This window comes from Plectropomus leopardus, chromosome 17, assembly GCF_008729295.1.
Source record: "Plectropomus leopardus isolate mb chromosome 17, YSFRI_Pleo_2.0, whole genome shotgun sequence".
In the NCBI taxonomy this organism is placed as follows: domain Eukaryota; kingdom Metazoa; phylum Chordata; class Actinopteri; order Perciformes; family Serranidae; genus Plectropomus; species Plectropomus leopardus.
Genome location: NC_056479.1, coordinates 22,731,561 through 22,751,410, shown reverse-complemented (window position 1 = coordinate 22,751,410; position 19,850 = coordinate 22,731,561). Strand labels below are relative to the sequence as shown.

Genomic DNA, 19,850 nt, shown 5'->3' with positions numbered 1-19,850 from the left:
GCTGTTTTTGCAAGATGTTATGCTATGGCATGCTTAGGCATGCTATTTTATGTGGTTCTCAGTTGTTTTCAGCTGTTTTTGGAACATGTCATTTTTTGACATTTTTGCCATACTATAGCCTTGCATTTTTGGTCAATTTTTCAACATGCTATATTATTGTATTTTGAGCTGTTTGTGCAGCATTATATGCTATGACATGCTTTGGCATGTTATTTTTATGTGGTTCTCAGTTGTTTTCAGCTGTTTTTGGAACATGTCATATTTTGACATTTTTGCCATACTATAGCCTTGCATTTTCTGTCATATTTTCAACATGCTATTTTTTCCTTTTTTTGACTGTTTTTGCAACATACTATGCTACGGAATGCCTTGGCACACTGTTTCAGGTAGTTTTCAGTTGTTTTCAGCTGTTTTTGGAACATGGGATTTTTTGCCATTTTTGCCATACTATAGCCTTGCATTTTCGGGTCTTTTTTTCAGCTTGCTATATTATTGTGTTTTGAGCTGATTTTGCAAGATGTTATGCTATGGCATGCCTTGGCACACTGTTTTAGGTAGTTTTCAGTTGTTTTTAGCTGTTTTTGGCACATGTCATATTTTGACATTTTTGCCATACTATAGCCTTGCATTTTTGGTCATTTTTTCAACATGCTATATTATTGTGTTTTTGGCTGTTTTTGCAGCATTCTATGCTATGGCATGCTTTGGCATGTTATTTTATGTGGTTCGCAGTTGTTTTCAGCTGTTTTTGGAAACATGTCATATTTTTGACATTCTTGCCATACTATAGCCTTGCATTTTCGGTCATATTTTCAACATGCTATTTTTTTTTTTTTTTGACTGTTTTTGCAACATACTATGCTATGGCATGCTTTGGCACGTTATTTTATGTGGTTTTCAGTTGTTTTCAGCTGTTTTTGGAACGTGGGATTTTTTGCCATTTTTGCCATACTATAGCCTTGCATTTTCGGGTCTTTTTTTTCAGCATGCTATATTATTGTGTTTTGAGCTGATTTTGCAAGATGTTATGCTATGGCATGCCTTGGCACACTGTTTTAGATAGTTTTTCAGTTGTTTTCAGCTGTTTTTGGAACATGTCATATTTTGACATTTTTGCCATACTATAGCCTTGCATTTTCAGTCATTTTTTTCAACATGCTATTTTTTTTCCTTTTTTTGACTGTTTTTGCAACATACTATGCTATGGCATGCCTTGGCACGTGCTACTTTATGTGGTTTTCAGTTGTTTTCAGCTGTTTTTGGAACGTGGCATTTTTTGACATTTTGCCATACTATAGCCTTGCATTTTTGTCAATTTTTCAATATGCTATATTATGTTGTTTTTGACTGTTTTTGCAACATTTTATGCTATGGCATGCTTTGGCACACTGTTTTATGTAGTTTTCATTTGTTTTTAGCTGTTTTTGGAACATGTCATATTTTGACATTTTTGCCATACTATAGCCTTGCATTTTTGGTCAATTTTTCAACATGCTATATTATGCTGTTTTTGGCTGTTTTTTGCAGCATTCTATGCTATGGCATGCTTTGGCACATTATTTTAGGTGGTTTTCATTTGTTTTCAGCAGTTTTTTTGCACATGTCATTTTTTGACATTTTTGCCATACTATAGCCTTGCATTTTTGTCATTTTTTCAACATGCTATATTATTGTTTTTGGCTGTTTTTGCAAGATGTTATGCTATGGCATGCTTAGGCATGCTATTTTATGTGGTTTCAGTTGTTTTCAGCTGTTTTTGGAACATGTAATTTTTTGACATTTTTGCCATACTATAGCCTTGCATTTTTGGTCATTTTTCAACATGCTATATTATTGTGTTTTGAGCTGTTTTTGCAGCATTCTATGCTATGGCATGCTTTGGCATGTTATTTTTTATGTGGTTTTCAGTTGTTTTCAGCTGTTTTTGGAACATGTCATATTTTTGACATTTTTGCCATACTATAGCCTTGCATTTTTGGTCATTTTTTTCAACATGCTATATTATTGTGTTTTTGGCTGTTTTTGCAGCATTCTATGCTATGGCATGCTTTGGCACATTATTTTAGGTGGTTTTCACATTTTGTTTTCAGCTGTTTTTTGCACATGTCATTTTTTGACATTTTTGCCATACTATAGCCTTGCATTTTTGGTCATTTTTTCAACTATGCTATATTATGTTGTTTTTGACTGTTTTTGCAAGCATTCTTATGCTATGGCATGCTTTGGCATGTTTTTTTTATGTGGTTCGCAGTTGTTTTCAGCTGTTTTTGGAACATGTCATATTTTGACATTCTTGCCATACTATAGCCTTGCATTTTCGGTCATATTTTCAACATGCTATTTTTTCCTTTTTTTGACTGTTTTTGCAACATACTATGCTATGGCATGCTTTGGCACGTTATTTTATGTGGTTTTCAGTTGTTTTTAGCTGTTTTTGGAACGTGGGATTTTTTGCCATTTTTGCCATACTATAGCCTTGCATTTTCGGGTCTTTTTTTCAGCATGCTATATTATTGTGTTTTGAGCTGATTGCAAGATGTTATGCTATGGCATGCCTTGGCACACTGTTTTAGGTAGTTTTCAGTTGTTTTTAGCTGTTTTTGGCACATGTCATATTTTGACATTTTTGCCATACTATAGCCTTGCATTTTTGGTCATTTTTTCAACATGCTATATTATTGTGTTTTTGGCTGTTTTTTTGCAGCATTCTATGCTATGGCATGCTTTGGCACATTATTTTAGGTGGTTTTCATTTGTTTTCAGCTGTTTTTGGAACGTGGCATTTTTTGACATTGTTGCCATACTATAGCCTTGCATTTTTGGTCAATTTTTCAATATGCTATATTATGTTATTTTTGACCGTTTTTGCAAGATGTTATGCTATGGCATGCTTAGGCATGCTATTTTATGTGTTTTCTCAGTTGTTTTCAGATGTTTTTGAAACATGTCATATTTTGACATTTTTGCCATACTATAGCCTTGCATTTTTGGTCATTTTTTCAACATGCCATATTTTTGTGTTTTTGGCTGTTTTTGCAGCACTCTATACTATGGCATGCTTTGGTACGTTATTTTAGATGGTTTTCAGTTGTTTTTTTAGCTGTTTTTGGAACGTGGCATTTTTTGACATTTTGTTGCCATACTATAGCCTTGCATTTTTGGTCAATTTTTCAATATGCTATATTATGTTGTTTTTTGACTGTTTTTGCAACATATTATGCTATGGCACACCTTGGCACACTGTTTTTATGTAGTTGTCAGTTGTTTTTAGCTGTTTTTGGCACATGTCATATTTTGACATTTTTGCCATACTATAGCCTTGCATTTTTGGTCAATTTTTCAACATGCTATATTATGCTGTTTTTGGCTGTTTTTGCAACATACTATGCTATGGCATGCCTTGGCACACTGTTTTTAGGTAGCTTTCAGTTGTTTTCAGCAGTTTTTGGAACATGTTATATTTTGACATTTTTACTATACTATAGCCTTGCATTTTTGCTAATTTTTTCAGCACGCTATATTATTGGTTTTTTTTGCTGTTTTTTTGCAACATGCTATGCTATGAATTGCCTTTGCTTGCTATTTTATGTGCTTTTCAGCTATATTTGGACATGTTATATTTTTGACATTTTTCATGTTGAAAAAGGAAACAACATAGTGCAGTTTGTCAAAAAATGTCAGATTATGACATGTTCAAAAAAACAGCATAAAACCACATAGGATAGCATGTTCATCCATGTCATAGTATTGTATGATGGAAAAAACAGCCAAAAACATCACAATATAGCATGCTAATCACGTTCATGAATCAGCAGTAGCAGATGTTTGAGCGATCATTGACAGGAAACCGCATGCAGAGGGATGGGATCGCCCCAGCTGGAGGAAGAGGATTCTTCTACTTAAACATAACACCCCTAAGCAGGAAGAGGAAGTTTCTACTTGAACACCCCACCACATGAAGAGAGACAGAGAGTGGAGAGAATGATGACATGATACACCTCAATAGAAAAGAGTAACAACAGATGACTGTGTGTGCTTTTTGGCGCTTTTGTTGCTGTTGCCTTATTTCGCTGTTTTACACAGTATATGTAACTGTGTAACTGTAACGGAGTGAGGTAACTTGCTTTTGGTTTATGTTTTTGACATTTTTATCTTTGAATAAAAGCTGACTCAAGCAGTTTTAATCTTTTTCTGTCATCTCTGTGTGGTTGCCTTTTAATCCTGAGAAATCTGGTGATTGGGTAAAAAAAAAAACAAGAAATAAAAAGAAAAGCATGTTGTGACAAGTCATAGCACCGCATTTTGAAGAAATGTCCAAAAACATCATAATATGGGGGTGTCCAAAAAAACCCAGAAAACAGTAGACTATAGTATGACGAAAATTTCAAAATGTGACATGTCAAAAAAATCGCTGAAAAACCACATAAAATGGCTTGCTGAGACACATCATGCCATAGAATGGAGCAAAAAATGCCAAAAAAAACCCCATAATTTAGCATGTCAAAAAAATGGCCAGAAAGTATGTCAAAAAATGGCAAATTTTGACCGCTCCTAAAAATGGCTGAAAACGTAGACGCGTCATTATAGTATACAAAGTGCGAATAAAGGCCAAAAAAGGCCAAAATCCTCATTATTTAGTATTTCGAAAAAAAATGGTGAAAAAGGCAATAGTATAGTATGTCGAAAAAAATGGCAAATTTTGACCGCTCCTAAAAATGGTTAAAAACGACATAGAATAGCTTGTAGAGATGCATTATAGTATACAAAGGGGGAATAAAAGCCAAAAAAGTCCAGAAACATCATAATTTAGCATGTCAAAAAAAATGGCCAAAAAGGCAATAGTATAGTGTGTCGAAAAATGGCACATTTTGACCGCTCCTAAAAAATGGCTAAAAAACGACACAGAACAGCTTGTAGAGACGCGTCATATATACAAAGTGGAAAATAAAGGCCAAAAAAGGCCAAAATCCTCATTTATTTTGAATTTCCAAAAAAATGGTGAAAAAAGGCAATAGTATAGTATGTCGAAAAATGGCACATTTTGACCGCTCCTAAAAATGGCTGAAAACGACATAGAATAGCTTGTAGAGACGTGATATAGTATACAAAGTGGAAATAAAGGCCAAAAAAAGGCAAAAATCCTCATTATTTAGAATGTCAAAAAAATGGCTAAAAAAAGGCAATAGTATAGTATGTCGAAAAATGGCACATTTTGACCGCTCCTAAAAATGGCTGGAAACAACATAGAACAGCTTGTAGAGATGCGTCATAATATACAAAGTGCGAATAAAGGCCAAAAAAGGCCAAAATCCTCATTATTTTAGTATTTCGAAAAAATGGTGAAAAAGGCAATAGTATAGTATGTCGAAAAATGGCACATTTTGACCGCTCCTAAAAATGGCTGAAAACGACATAGAATAGCTTGTAGAGACGTAATAGTATACAAAGTGGGAATAAAAGCCAAAAAAGTCCAAAACATCATATTTTAGCACGTCAAAAAAAATGGCCAAAAAGGCAATAGTATAGTATGTCGAAAAATGGCACATTTTGACCGCTCCTAAAAATGGCTTGAAAACAACATAGAACAGCTTGTAGAGACGTGATATAGTATACAAAGTGGAATAAAGGCCAAAAAAGGCCAAAATCCTCATTATTTAGAATATTCGAAAAAAATGGTGAAAAAGGCAATAGTATAGTATGTCGAAAAAATGGCACATTTTGACCGCTCCTAAAAATGGTTAAAAACGACATAGAATAGCTTGTAGAGACGCGTCATAGTATACAAAGTGCGAATAAAAGCCAAAAAAGTCCAGAAACATCATAATTTAGCACGTCAAAAAAATGGCCAAAAAGGCAATAGTATAGTATGTCGAAAAATGGCACATTTTGACCGCTCCTAAAAATGGTTAAAAAACGACATAGAATAGCTTGTAGAGATGCATTATAGTATACAAAGGGGGAATAAAAGCCAAAAAAGTCCAGAAACAAAATTTAGCATGTCAAAAAAATGGCCAAAAAGGCAATAGTATAGTGTGTCGAAAAATGGCACATTTTGACCGCTCCTAAAAATGGCTAAAAACGACACAGAACAGCTTGTAGAGACGCGTCATAGTATACAAAGTGGAAATAAAGGCCAAAAAAAGGCCAAAATCCTCATTATTTAGAATTTCAAAAAAAATGGTGAAAAAGGCAATAGTATAGTATGTCGAAAAATGGCACATTTTGACCGCTCCTAAAAATGGCTGAAAAACGACATAGAATAGCTTGTAGAGACGTGATATAGTATACAAAGTGGAAATAAAGGCCAAAAAAGGCAAAAATCCTCATTATTTAGAATGTCAAAAAATGGGCTAAAAAGGCAATAGTATATAGTATGTCGAAAAATGGCACATTTTGACCGCTCCTAAAAATGGCTGGAAACAACATAGAACAGCTTGTAGAGACGCATTATAGTATACAAAGTGGGAATAAAAGCCAAAAAAGAAACATCATAATTTAGCACGTCAAAAAAAATGGCCAATAAGGCAATAGTATAGTATGTCGAAAAATGGCAAATTTTGACCGCTCCTAAAAATGGTTAAAAAAAACGACATAGAATAGCTTGTAGAGATGCATCATAGTATACAAAGTGGGAATAAAAGCCAAAAAAGTCCAGAAACATTATAATTTTGCACGTCAAAAAAAATGGCCAAAAAAGGCAATAGTATAGTATGTCGAAAAATGGCACATTTTGACCGCTCCTAAAAAATGGTAAAAACGACATAGAAAGCTTGTAGAGACGCGTCATAGTATACAAAGTGCGAATAAAAGCCAAAAAAAGGCCAAAATCCTCATTATTTAGTATTTCGAAAAAATGGTGAAAAAAGGCAATAGTATAGTATGTCGAAAAATGGCACATTTTGACCGCTCCTAAAAATGGTTAAAAAAACGACATAGAATAGCTTGTAGAGACGCATTATAGTATACAAAGTGGGAATAAAGCCAAAAAAGTCCAAAACATCATAATTTAGCACGTCAAAAAAATGGCCAAAAAAGGCAATAGTATAGTATGTCGAAAAAATGGCACATTTTGACCGCTCCTAAAAATGGCTAAAAAACGACATAGAATAGCTTGTAGAGACGCGTCATAGTATACAAAGTGGAAATAAAAGCCAAAAAAGTCCCAAAACATCATAATTTAGCACGTCAAAAAAATGGCCAAAAAGGCAATAGTATAGTATGTCGAAAAAAATGGCAAATTTTGACCGCTCCTAAAAATGGCTAAAAACGACATAGAACAGCTTGTAGAGACGCGTCATAGTATACAAAGTGCGAATAAAAGCCAAAAAAAGTCCAGAAACATCATAATTTAGCACGTCAAAAAAATGGCCAAAAAGGCAATAGTATAGTATGTCGAAAAATGGCAAATTTTGACCGCTCCTAAAAATGGCTAAAAACGACATAGAATAGCTTGTAGAGACGCGTTATAGTATACAAAGTGGAAATAAAGGCCAAAAAAGGCCAACATCCTCATTATTTAGAATTTCGAAAAAATGGTGAAAAGGCAATAGTATAGTATGTCGAAAAATGGCAAATTTTGACCGCTCCTAAAAAATGGCTAAAAACGACACAGAACAGCTTGTAGAGACGCGTTATAGTATACAAAGTGGGGGAATAAAAGCCAAAAAAGTCCAGAAACATTTATAATTTAGCACGTCAAAAAAAATGGCCAAAAAGGCAATAGTATAGTATGTCGAAAAATGGCACATTTTGACCGCTCCTAAAAATGGCTAAAAAACGTCACAGAAACAGCTTGTAGAGACGCGTCATAGTATACAAAGTGCAAATAAAAGCCAAAAAAGTCCAGAAACATCATAATTTAGCACGTCAAAAAAAATGGCCAAAAAGGCAATAGTATAGTGTGTCGAAAAATGGCACATTTTGACCGCTCCTAAAAAATGCCTGGAAACAACATAGAACAGCTTGTAGAGACGCATCATAGTATACAAAGTAGGAATAAAGACCAAAAAAGCCCTGAAAACATCAGAATTTAGCACGTCAAAAACATGGCCAAAAGGCAATAGTATAGTATGTCGAAAAATGGCACATTTTGACCGCTCCTAAAAATGGCTAAAAACAACACAGAACAGCTTGTAGAGACGTGATACAGTATACAAAGTGCGAATAAAGGCCAAAAAAGGCCAAAATCCTCATTATTTAGTATTTCGAAAAAATGGTGAAAAAGGCAATAGTATAGTATGTCGAAAAATGGCACATTTTGACCGCTCCTAAAAATGGTTAAAAACGACATAGAATAGCTTGTAGAGATGCATCATAGTATACAAAGTGGGAATAAAAGCCAAAAAAGTCCAGAAACATCATAATTTAGCACGTCAAAAAAAAATGGCCTAAAAGGCAATAGTATAGTATGTCGAAAAATGGCACATTTTGATCGCTCCTAAAAATGGCTAAAAACAACCAGAACAGCTTGTAGAGACGCATCATAGTATACAAAGTGCGAATAAAGACCAAAAAAGGCCAAAACATCATAATTAAGTATGTTGAAAAAATGCCCAAAAAGACAATGCCACAGTATGTCGAAAAAATGGCGAATATGGCCATGTCATAAAAATGGCTGAAAACAACATATAGCTCATAGAGACGCGTCATGGTATACAATGTGGAAAAAAAGGCCAAAAAAGGCCAAAAACATCATAATTTAGTATGTCGAAAAAATGGCCAACCATGACATCGTTTAGTATGTCGAAAAATGCAAAATTTTTACATGTCATACAAATGGCTGAAAACAACACATTGAAGATTGCAGTGACACATCATAGTATGCAATGTGGATGTCATGTGATGTGCAATGTCAAAAAACGCCAAAAACTTCAGAATTTTGCATGAAAGGCCAAAAAAGCCATAGTATAGTATGGCGAAAAATGTCAAAATATGACATGTCCAAAAAACAGCTGAAAAACACACAAAATGGCACGTGAAGACACTTTACAGCATTTAATGTTGCAAAAACGCCATAATACAGCATGTGGAACCAACAGCCGAAAATTCCATACTATAATATGGTCAAAAATGTCAAAATATGACGTGTCAAAAAACAGCCGAAAACCACACAAACATGGCCAATATCTTATCTTTGACACACATAGTAACTTGTGTTTATATGTAAACATATGTATTAAGTAACCTAATGATTACCACATAGTTTTACCCTGTAATTATGATTCACAACAAACTAATTTACAATTTCTCAACTTTTGGTTATTCTTGGCAGAAATTGACTTCCATATATTTGCACAGTGAAATGCTCCTCGTGAGCTTCGGGACACCACGTGCTCGCGCTTAGGGAAGCATTTCCAAGCAACGTGCGTGCGTGCGTACGTCGCCTTCATTTCTTCCTACTTCTGGTGTCTTCCGGCAACCGGCAACAATGATCTGCCTGTTTCTGTCTATATTTTCTTACTTCTTCCAGTCAGGTTGGTGTCATATCTGTTTATGCTTCACGTGTCATTCATTGTCATTCAGTTTGACTTTGGCGGCGGATGATTAGGTCACAGTTTCCACCGTGTGTGTGTGTGTGTGAGCAGGAGACGCTAACTCACCGGACAAACGGCTCGGCTAGCTGCAAGAAGGAGCAGAGACAGCTGGTGAAACAATGGTGTTATGACGCCTTCAGTAACTTTAACACAACTTTCGACTTTTAAGTGTGACTATTAACTCTGTGGGGTGGTTAGTTTGTGAAGTCCCAGCAGCAGCAGCGTTAGTCCATGTGTCCATGTGTCCATGTGTCCCCTCTGTGAAAAAAAGTTGATTCATCGTGTTATAAATAGCTCCTGAGCTGCCATTGGTGGATTCACGTGGAGCTAACAGGCTGCTGCAGTGGAAACACTGGCTGCAATGGGGCCGAGAAAAAGGTCACAGCGAAGTCTACATGGACTTGAAGATTTGGTGGTTAAACATGCACGGATTGAGGAGTCTGGTGAGACGCACCATGGGTTAAATGGTCAAAGCGCCGGCTTTCCCCTGCTTGTATGTCTGCAGATATACACGCAGGGTGAAGGGGGCGCTTTTAAAGACCCGGGAGTGGTATTTGTGAACCCAACATGGATTTATGAAACTAACAAATAACAGACATTTGTGAAGATGCATGCAGTTTTTGAGAAGTTCATACCTGTGTGTGGTTTTCATGTTGCACTGCAGGTGCCGAGGCTTCCTGCAGGAAACCGTCTACAAACCATTATTTAATCATGCAAATACCATCTAGATTGGGAATTTTCGAGACCCGAGACCCATAATGGACATTACACAAACAATTTAATATGCACAATATCAGTCATTGTAAATAAAATTATATAACATCATTTTAAAAGTATATTAAATCATTATAATGCAATATAATACAACAATTAGTCAATTAAAGGGACTGAGCTCAATTCAGAGTTGGTCAAGATCTGCATAATACAGTTGCATAATACAATGCTTTGACATTGGATGTGGGATTTTTATTAATATTTTTTAATATTTTAATGTTTTATTTATTTTTTCTGACATTGCATCGAAAAAGCTGAGAATGCCCGTTGACATAAATACACTGGAAAAATAAACACGACTCACTAATTCACTAATGAAACATGCTGCCTCTTCCAGTCAAGGTGCATGCAAGCTGCTGGTGCTCACTTTAAACACTTGTTGGCTTTAACGTTGATATATGTTTCGTGTGGTTACAGGCTGGACCGGTGTGAATGAGCGCACCTTCATTGCCGTGAAACCAGATGGCGTGCAGCGGAAACTGGTGGGAGAAATCATCCGTCGCTTTGAGAAGAAAGGGTTCAAACTGGTGGGCCTCAAACTTGTGCAGGTACTTTGGGCCCTTTTATTCTCCCAAATACATTTTCACGGCTACTGAAAGAAATTATTGATATATTTTTTAATGTTTGTCTCTCAAATGTGCGTTAGGCATCTGAGGATCTTCTGAGGGAACACTACTGGGACCTGAGGAGTAAGCCGTTCTTCAGGGAACTGATGAGCTACATGAGCTCTGGACCAGTCGTAGCAATGGTGAGGTTCTCCGGCAAACTGAACACGTGCACAGGACACTTAAGACGCCGAGAAATTCAGAGGGCTTTTGATTTGGCTCATAGCTCACGTAAAAAGTTATAGAGTTAGAGTTATAGGTTTATAATAAGGTCATGTTGAATGAAAACTGCTGATGTGTTTAAAGGTTCTGTAGATGAAAAACTGAAGAAAAGTCATTTTAAGCCATTTGTATTCGCAAAGTTTTTTTGTAATTTCCTTTTTTTATTTAAGTAAAAAAAGGAAATATTTAGGTACAAAGCCACTGAACTGAAAAAAACAAAACCATTCAAATAAATAAAAAAAAAACAACAACATGCAAATACATAAACAAGACTATGTAAACAAAGTACACAGAATAATAATAATAATAATAATCATCAGCAAGTCACATTTCTCAGGATTTTGGCAGTATCACCGTGGCACGTCTTTAAATGACTGTTTGGGTGTTTTACAGTAATAATTTTCTTTTTTTTCAGTCTCAATATATAACCGTACTGTTGTTCTGCATGCTGTGTCATGTTGGTTTTGGGGTGTGTTCAGGTGTGGGAGGGTTTGGAAGTGGTCAAGACTGCACGTAAGATGTTGGGAGAGACCAACCCCGCAGACTCGCTGCCGGGAACCATCCGAGGAGATTACTGTGTGGAAGTGGGCAGGTGAGATCACAAGGAGAAGTTTTCAATGGCAGACTGTTTAAGTTTTTATAGTAAGAAAAGCACAGATGTTACTAATAACCTTAATGATGGCTGCGGTTTATTCATGTGTCCCAGTGAGACATGAGCGTGACAGTGAGCCACAATATCATCACTGATTTTATCATTTACACCTGCGCGCTTCCTGCTGTGAAGTCAAATGTCTGTGAAAAGGCCTAAAAAATGATGAAGGTTTAGTTTTCTCTGCTCAAACTGGCAAAACAAACCTGACAGGATTGTGGAGGAGAGTCAAGTCTTTGCTCGTCCACACTTCTTGGGAAGAAGCTAATAAATTAAAATCACCTGTGTGGGTTTGCCGTACGTGTGCAGGACCTTTTAGTAGCAACCTTTTTAGGAACTTCGTGCGAGTTTCTTTAAGGTACTAGATCATTTCTTTCCTTTCTCTCCTTTTTTTTGTTTGCGGTTATCCTCATTTATATTTCCCTAATCACATAAAATCTCTGAAAAAGGTTTCTGAAAACTTCCTTAAAAATATGAATCCATAAAGTGAATTATCAGCCTCACAGTATTTAACATGGTGTCTCTGAAAAACTAATGTTTACTTTTATTATCAGAGGTCAACAGAGGCACGTGGGAGAAGTTTTCCTTGTAAAATTTAATCCAGAGTCCTTTCAGGCAGAAATCTATTCATTTTATCCCAAACTTTGACCTGTTTCCTCACTAAACCAGGAAATTCCTCTCAGGTAGAAAGCCCTCTTTAAAAAAAACACGCCTCCCAGCTGCATGATGGTGGTTGCAGATAATTTGAGCAACACATCTGTTGTGTCCTCTACCCTCAAAAACGCTTTTAGTACGGCCTGAATGTAAATCGTCCAGAAATGCCAGCTATTTTCCACTTCTGTAGGTAAACCAGATATTCATTTATGATGATATAAAATATTCATTATCTTTCACTCTTAAAAAAAGGGTTGTTTCATTTAACATCTGATATAATCAAACTTTTTTCCAAACGAAAAAACCATCATGTAAAAATTGAAAAGTCTGTAGTCAATTTTAGTAATTTGAAAATTGGTCTTAAACTTCATTCCAAGTGGCATTAAAACATCTTAAAAAGTCTCAAATCTAAGTTGCTTTAAGCTGCACCGGTATCACCTGATACAGGAGCTGCAAACAGTCTCTTCTGCTTCTGTTAGTATCTACTGAAGTTTTTAATCACTTAATTTTGAAAAAAAAAAAAAGAATTATCGAAAAGAAACTGAATGATTAGATGTAGTAAATGTTTAAGATTCTATTTTTTTCTGATGAATTCAACAGCTTTTCTACACGGTTTCTGAAGTCCGTCTGTGTCTGATTGTCCTGAGCATGTTTTGGTTGCAGGAACGTGATCCACGGCAGCGACTCTGTGGCGAGCGCCCAGAAGGAAATCTCTCTGTGGTTTCGACAGAGCGAGCTTCACTGCTGGGAGGACAGCAGCAGCCGCTGGATCTACTGACGGTCTGCGTGTGCTGCGTGTACTCCGTCCTGTGTGTGTTTTTTTTTATGTGTGGATCACATCATACCTAAGATGAATATTTTTTGGCTTTATTAGCTTGTAGACTCGTGGTACAGAAAGAGGTGTCATTGCAATTTTTAAAATTTTTATTTTATAAAATGTATTTTGTTACGCATCTGTATTACATCTCCGAATTGACTTTAAGAAGCAACCATGCACTTGGTGAGCAATAACTTGATCAGTAACTTGAGCGTCTGTTTCTGTTACAGTTTTCATTGTAGTATTTGTTTAGTCCACAACACTAAATCATGTTTACAGCCTTTAAGCAATAAGCCTGGAATTTAAAGCAATAAACTGACAGGTAAAGAGATGCATTTAAATCCACCCAAAAGATCATTTATATTGAGGGTCCAGGAAACTTTATCTACCTTACAAATACACATGCATGTGTGTATGAGAGTTTGCAGAAGTGTGCACGTGCTGTGTATTCGAAGTTTGAAGTTTGTTATGCACATTTTTTTTTGTTGTCACAAGTTGAACTATTTTCAATTTTTGGTGAAAAGCCAAAATATACACATTTCAAATCTTGGAGGGTCTGTATCATAGTAATGACAATGCAGTGAAAACCCAACTTGAGAGCAATTAAAGGAATACTTCACCAGTAAAATGATCATCTGTATATCAGTTACTCACCCTGTGTAACTTTGAATTCGTGATGAAAACTTTCTCTCCCGCGCCTCCACTGTGAACAGAGAATCCAAATTACAACCTCTCACACAACTCGTGCAGCAAATCCATTTATCCAGTCGTATGCTCAGTACTTCCCAAACACACTAAAATTTTTTCTCTTTTTCGCTAAAATCTTACTGTCTCGTGCACGGCTGAGTAGTGTGCCTGGGCCGTGCACATGAACTCCTCTCAAGTGGAGCTCATATGAACAAGTTTGCTCAGGCACGCTACTTGAAGGCTGAAATGTTTTACATTGAACGTTTTAGTAAAACGTGTGTGTTTGGGAAGCGCTGAGCATACGACTGGATAAATGAGACTTCGATCATAAGGCACGAGTTGTGTGAGAGCTTGTAAACAGATGTTTTGATGTAGTTTTGCTGTTAAACGCAGCACCCAAATGAAAATTCATGAGGAAGGGTCGCCTGTTTTCAGTGGAGGAGTGTGGAAAAAATGTTTTGACAAATTCAGGTAACATGAGAAGAGTTATTGATATGTTGATGCTCAACTTTTTTTTTTTCCATGTTCATGGTTTTCCTGTACCTTTCAATTTAAATTCTTTAAGGGTGTAAAGCAGATTGTCACTTGGGACTACTTGAATGTAAAGGTTGAAAGTTTCAAAATAAAATGCTTAACAGCTTTTGAGATGCATATAGTAATTTTGTAATTTTATCATGTGGGGTGTCATCTCCAAATCTGAGAAACTGCACTATAAAATAATCTAGTTACTTTTGTCACGTGTGCTTTTCTAAAACTCCATGATGCTGAATGAGTTGCATGGGAAATGTCCAAAACAATAAATCTGATCAGAAATTGCTTTGTAAAATCTTCAGTCTGTTTTTGTGTTTTGTTAAGCAAAACGCACACACGTCAGCTGTACGTTTTTCAGCACACAAATATGTTTAATATAATCCACACAGATAGAGATCGATGCATGAATTTCCATACTGAACAAAGAGGATGGGCTTCAGTGTGTCTGGAGATTTACAATAATCCCTGTACACGTAATGACGACACATCACTGTTCACCTGCTTTACAACCAACCGTCTGATCAACAGCCAGTCAGAGGAGAGAAATTAGTCTCAGACTGAAGCCTCGACACATTCGACTGCTTTAACAACCGTGTTCACGCGACTCCAGCATGACTCTTTGACTTACATCAGACAGCTGCACAACGTAGTTATCATTTGTTACCGCACAAAGTCATTATTCTCTACTTACACAACGTAGTGTGATCTGTCTCACAAATTTCACGTCTGCTTACTTCCTGTCAGCTCTACAGTGACGTTACCTTCCTCCCACCTTAAAGATTTATCATCCTTCAGTTAGTTCAGTTTTAACAGTTAGTGTGTTGTACATGTTAATAGTATTTACTGTTTGTTTTTTTTGCAGTGTTTTTGACCATTTTAATTAGCAGTTGTACACAGTTTTGCCAACTTTTTTCAATTAAAGCAGCTAGCACTAGCTCTAAAAGTTGCCAGGAGACGTCACTTGCATATTGGCAACATCATCAGCATAAATGGAAGCATTAAAACTTCCCTGAATTAGATCAATTAAAAAAAATCCTCAACAAAACATTTGCATGGCATGAGAGTTATAGAGCTTTTACTGTAGAGTAGCTCTTTCCTGCGCTTCCAATCTAGAGAGCGAGTATGCCAACGTAACCATGGAAACTCACTAAAACTGAACTCCCACAGCAAGGGGCGTCTCCTCTCGTCCCTCCTGTCTCACACCCACTGAACCGCACAAGAGGAGAGAGAGAGAGAGTGCATGCTGATGTCAAAAGAGCCATGGACTGAGATACTCTGAGTAATATCGGGGGTGCAAGTACATTGTAGTATTGTGTACTTTAATACAGTTTTGGACCCAGCTCCTCCTCCACACCTACTGCATGGCACAAGAGGAGAGAGGAGGAGAGACCCCGCGCTGAGGCTGAAAGAGCCGCGGCCTGCGATTGCTCTGAGCTGTATGCATGGGAACAAATTACAGTGTGATATCGAGGGTGCAAACTTGACACATTTCATCAAAAATCGTAGTTTTGAATACAAAATGGATCATTGATGCAGACGGAGGTTGCATTTAGTCATATTTTGATGCAATCGGAAGGAAAATATAATTTTAAATCAAGCGTTCAAATGTTATCTTGTATATTGTAGTTTTTGGTGAGAAACTTGAGTAAATACAGTCACTTTTTGGTAAAAATAAAAGTCGCTAAGGTCTAAAAAGCTGCTAAATCTTAGCAAGAAAGCTGCCAAACACTGGGTGTGCCTCAGTCACTTTACTCTTCAAAGCAGAGTGTAAGAGAGCCATAGCCATCAAATGTGGATTAATCTCTGAAAAATCAAGCCAACGTTGGCGTCATACAATGGCTAGCAAACACCTGTGTCAGTTACACACCAGCGATTGTGAAAATGGTCAAAAACAGGGTAAACCCCCCCCCCCCCAAAAAAAACAGTAACTACCGTAAACAATATGTACAAAGCTAACTGAGAATCCACTGGGGTCACTAAGGAGGTGGAGGAAGAGTTAATGAAGAGCTGACAGGAAGTCAAACAGATCCGTTAAACTAAATTGTGCAAGTAAAGAACTTAATTTCTTTTTAATCAGGGGTCAAAAATGAGCAAACCTCATTAATCGAGACTCTTTAAACAGATGCGACTGCCACATTGGATGAAAAGTATTTTAAATAACAGCCAAAAAACCCCAGACTTCTGTGTTTAATTGTCGACTTTCCATTTGTTCGTCTTAAAATGTGGCCCAAACTCGTTCGCCATCCACTACAATCTTAAAGCCAAAACCAGACGCCTGCAGCCGCTCACACACACCGTCACTGTCGATCCGTAAACGCCCGCATCCGTTAACTCCACTTAAACATTCGGCATAAAATGGTTGGTGGAGTGGTTGGAAATGCAAGTCAGTGCTGTCATTCACATGTCTGTGCCTGCCATTCTTGTTTGGTTTTTTTTTTGTTGTTGGTACAATTGTTGCATTTTGGGGCTTTGCTTAAAGACGAGGCGGATGCTTCACAGATGACAAACTAAGTGGAGGAAGAGGAGGAGGAGGAGGAGGAGGAGGAGTAACTCTGGGGCAGATGCAGGACAATTGAGGTAAATATAGGAGGAGATACAGTGTGCTTACAGGGTGAATATAAGATCGATACAGAGGAGGGAGGTAGTTATGAGGCTGGGTTACAAGGCTCATGATAGTTACAATGCCCTGGGTGGGACAGAAACAGGATGGCAGGCAGATTACTAGATCAGAGGAGGTACTTACAAGGCATTAAAGTTACAAGGTGACGGGGCAGGGGCGGGGGTATCGTAGTTACAGGGGACGATGCACGGCTTGGAGGGTCGTTTTAGAGCCAAAGGGGAACTTTTACATGACCGGGGATAATTACAAGGTGGCTGGAAGCTTTCGGGGGGCAGGAGGAGATTTCTTTAAGGAGATGAGTGGGTGTTAAAGCAGATCAGGTGTCACTCGGGAATGTAAGACACCTGCCAGACGATGATGTGGCTCCGCTCGGCTTTACACAAAGCAGGTTTTATCTGTGAGGTTCCACCGCCGCCGCCGCTGCTGCTGCTGCTGTCTCCTTCCTCCGTCTCATCGTCCTCTCCATCTCCTGAAGAAGAGCAGGTGGACAGAGAAAATTATTCTAATTTTATTATTAATTAATTCAGCGAACACTCATTGAACACCAATAATGTGGCAAAGAAAATCTTATTTCCTGTCATATATATTAGGAAGTAGTAAACTAGTTAATTAATTGGGGTTTTCTGTTATTTTTTTAATTGTGCCGGTTCATTTGGCTTTTTTTTTTAGTTTAACAAATCATACATTTATTAATGTATTCATGTATTCAAACTATATCCTTAACCTTTAAAACCTGAATTGACATCATTTTTCTTGTGCAGCATTCAGGCACCTTTGATCTAAACCTTTGAAATCTTAGCAAACTGGTTTGATTTCTTCTAAAAACGAGAAAAATTGTCTAATGAGCCACTTGGCAAGAAATTAGTAAAGGATGACAAAAAAAATTACCTGATAAAAGAGAGAGAGAATTATTTAAAATAAAAATTTAAAGAGAGCTAAATATTCATTATAGTTAGAAATCAGAGGTATATTTATTATATATTATTTTGGCATTTATTATATATTATTTTGGCATTTATTTCCAGGTTTTTTCTTTGCTTGGTTTTTGTTTTTTACATTTCTTTTTTTTGCTAATTCTCAGGAAAATTTCTTAAAACTTTTACGATGTTGTTGCTAATTCTGGGGGTTATTTCTTGTAAAGTCGCTCATTGCCTTCTTCTTACATCCTTGATGGTAATCAGGCCTGTGTCTGTGTGGTGTCGGGTTCATGAGCAGTCGTGTTTGCGCACCTATACGGAAGTCGATGTAGCCCTCTCCTCCACTCAGCACCAACACGTTCTGCACACTCTGGGCCTCCGTCTCTTGCGGCGCTGTTGACCCCTGCCCCTCCGATGGACTGTCCAGCACGCTGCCGTTTAGCGTGGCCAGAACATTGCCTGACACACACACACACACACACACACAAAAGAAGAAACATAAACAGGTTTAAAAAAATAAAAGGTTATCAGGTACAGACACATACGGGTACAGATGGACTTTGTGTCTACCTGGTACGGAGACGAAGAACTTGACAGCATCACGGTGTCCATGGAAACAGAGCTGAGCTTGTGCCATGGAGCAGTAAGGGATGAAGCTGCCGGTGCTCTTTTCAGAGCCGTCGTCGCCGTACACGTGGATCACACCGCCGGACGATGTAGGAGACACCTTGTTGGCTGAATAAGAAGAACGCAGGAGTGAGAAACTAACCAACCAGGACTTTTTACCAGCAAATCATATCTGGCAACATGAGACAGGTGAAAAAAAAACACCCACAAAATCCCACAGATCAAATGAAAATAAATGATTTTAGCATATTTTATCAAAAGATTTGAGATTTGAGACAGCTTGCATGCAATGAATCTGATACACACAGACACCTTTTAGTCATTGATGCAGTAAAGCACAATGACAAATAACATGCAAAAAGCAACCAATGTGTAAAAGCTCTGATACACAATAAAAAGTAGAATAATCGCACACAGAATACTTTCCGTAACCTTCAGCTAAATGTTTACAGTAAAAAAAGTAGTGCCTAATAATAAACGATATTCATATCTGAAGTGGACGTGGAGCTCTTTCAGGGGACATGAAGGTTTGAGTGGGAGAAGGCGGGCGAGAGAAGGTAGATCACAACGGCAGGAGGGAGGGAGCGCTCCCACTTACCCCTCAAACCAAGGAGCTGTCCCCGGTGAAGGACCACCGCTACAGGAGGCGGAGGACAAGGAGGAGGACGGGGGAGAGCAGAGGAGAAAGAGGACAGTAACAGTAACAGTTATGACCAAGACTGCGTGTGAAAGAGGGAAAACCACTGAGGGGAGGCAGGAAACAGAAGGTGTAAAGAAAGACGAGGAGGAGAAGAGGGAGTACGCTAAAGAAAAACAGATAAACAGCACTCTACTATGTGTGGAAAACTACCCTCAGATTTTATTTTTTTAGAGAAAATTGCCAACTTCTGATCGGTCAGTTCAGGCTACCTAATGATACATTTTAAGTAATTAATCATGATGCTGCTGTAGGCTCTGCACTGTATATAAGACATGCATGTTCAACCCCTTAGATGAATTTCACATCGTCAAAACAGCAGAAAATTTGCAAAATCTTGGTCTATTTGTCTTGTGTTTAAAATTCATAGAAAAAATGTGTTCAGTGTTCAGTGGTTGTAGCATCCAAAAAATGTAACAACGCCTGAAAATGTAGTAGTAAAACCAATAATGCAATAACTCCTTTCCTGACTGATACAGTAATAACATTTTTACAGATAATGTAAAACCTTTCATAT

General features: G+C 37.4%; 2 protein-coding genes across 9 annotated transcripts in view; one reads left to right on the top strand and one right to left on the bottom strand.

The window, feature by feature from the left end:
- The first annotated feature begins 9,317 nt into the window (after positions 1-9,317).
- On the top strand, positions 9,318-15,245 carry nme3 (NME/NM23 nucleoside diphosphate kinase 3). 2 transcript variants are annotated; one of them, XM_042504962.1, is made up of 5 exons: positions 9,318-9,473; positions 10,725-10,855; positions 10,954-11,055; positions 11,614-11,726; positions 13,101-15,245. In XM_042504962.1, the coding sequence occupies exons 1-5, from the start codon at positions 9,428-9,430 to the stop codon at positions 13,213-13,215; spliced, it is 507 nt and encodes a 168-aa protein (XP_042360896.1). In that variant the 5' UTR covers positions 9,318-9,427; the 3' UTR covers positions 13,216-15,245. The 2 variants fall into 2 exon arrangements, with proteins under 2 accessions (XP_042360896.1, XP_042360895.1); XM_042504961.1 differs by lacking the exon at positions 9,318-9,473 and adding an exon at positions 9,795-9,976.
- The window catches only part of mapk8ip3 (mitogen-activated protein kinase 8 interacting protein 3), a 38,035-nt gene continuing 33,003 nt past the window's right edge, over positions 14,819-19,850 (bottom strand). For 6 of the 7 annotated variants that reach the window (XM_042504951.1, XM_042504952.1, XM_042504953.1 and 3 more), the window contains 4 exons: positions 19,235-19,273; positions 18,580-18,744; positions 18,322-18,468; positions 14,819-17,561 (listed from right to left, as the gene is read on the bottom strand). In XM_042504951.1, coding sequence (XP_042360885.1) covers positions 17,416-17,561; positions 18,322-18,468; positions 18,580-18,744; positions 19,235-19,273 — 497 coding nt within the window. In that variant the 3' untranslated portion in view covers positions 14,819-17,415. The remainder of the gene's footprint in view (positions 17,562-18,321; positions 18,469-18,579; positions 18,745-19,234; positions 19,274-19,850) is intronic. The other variant, XM_042504957.1, reaches the window with a different exon arrangement.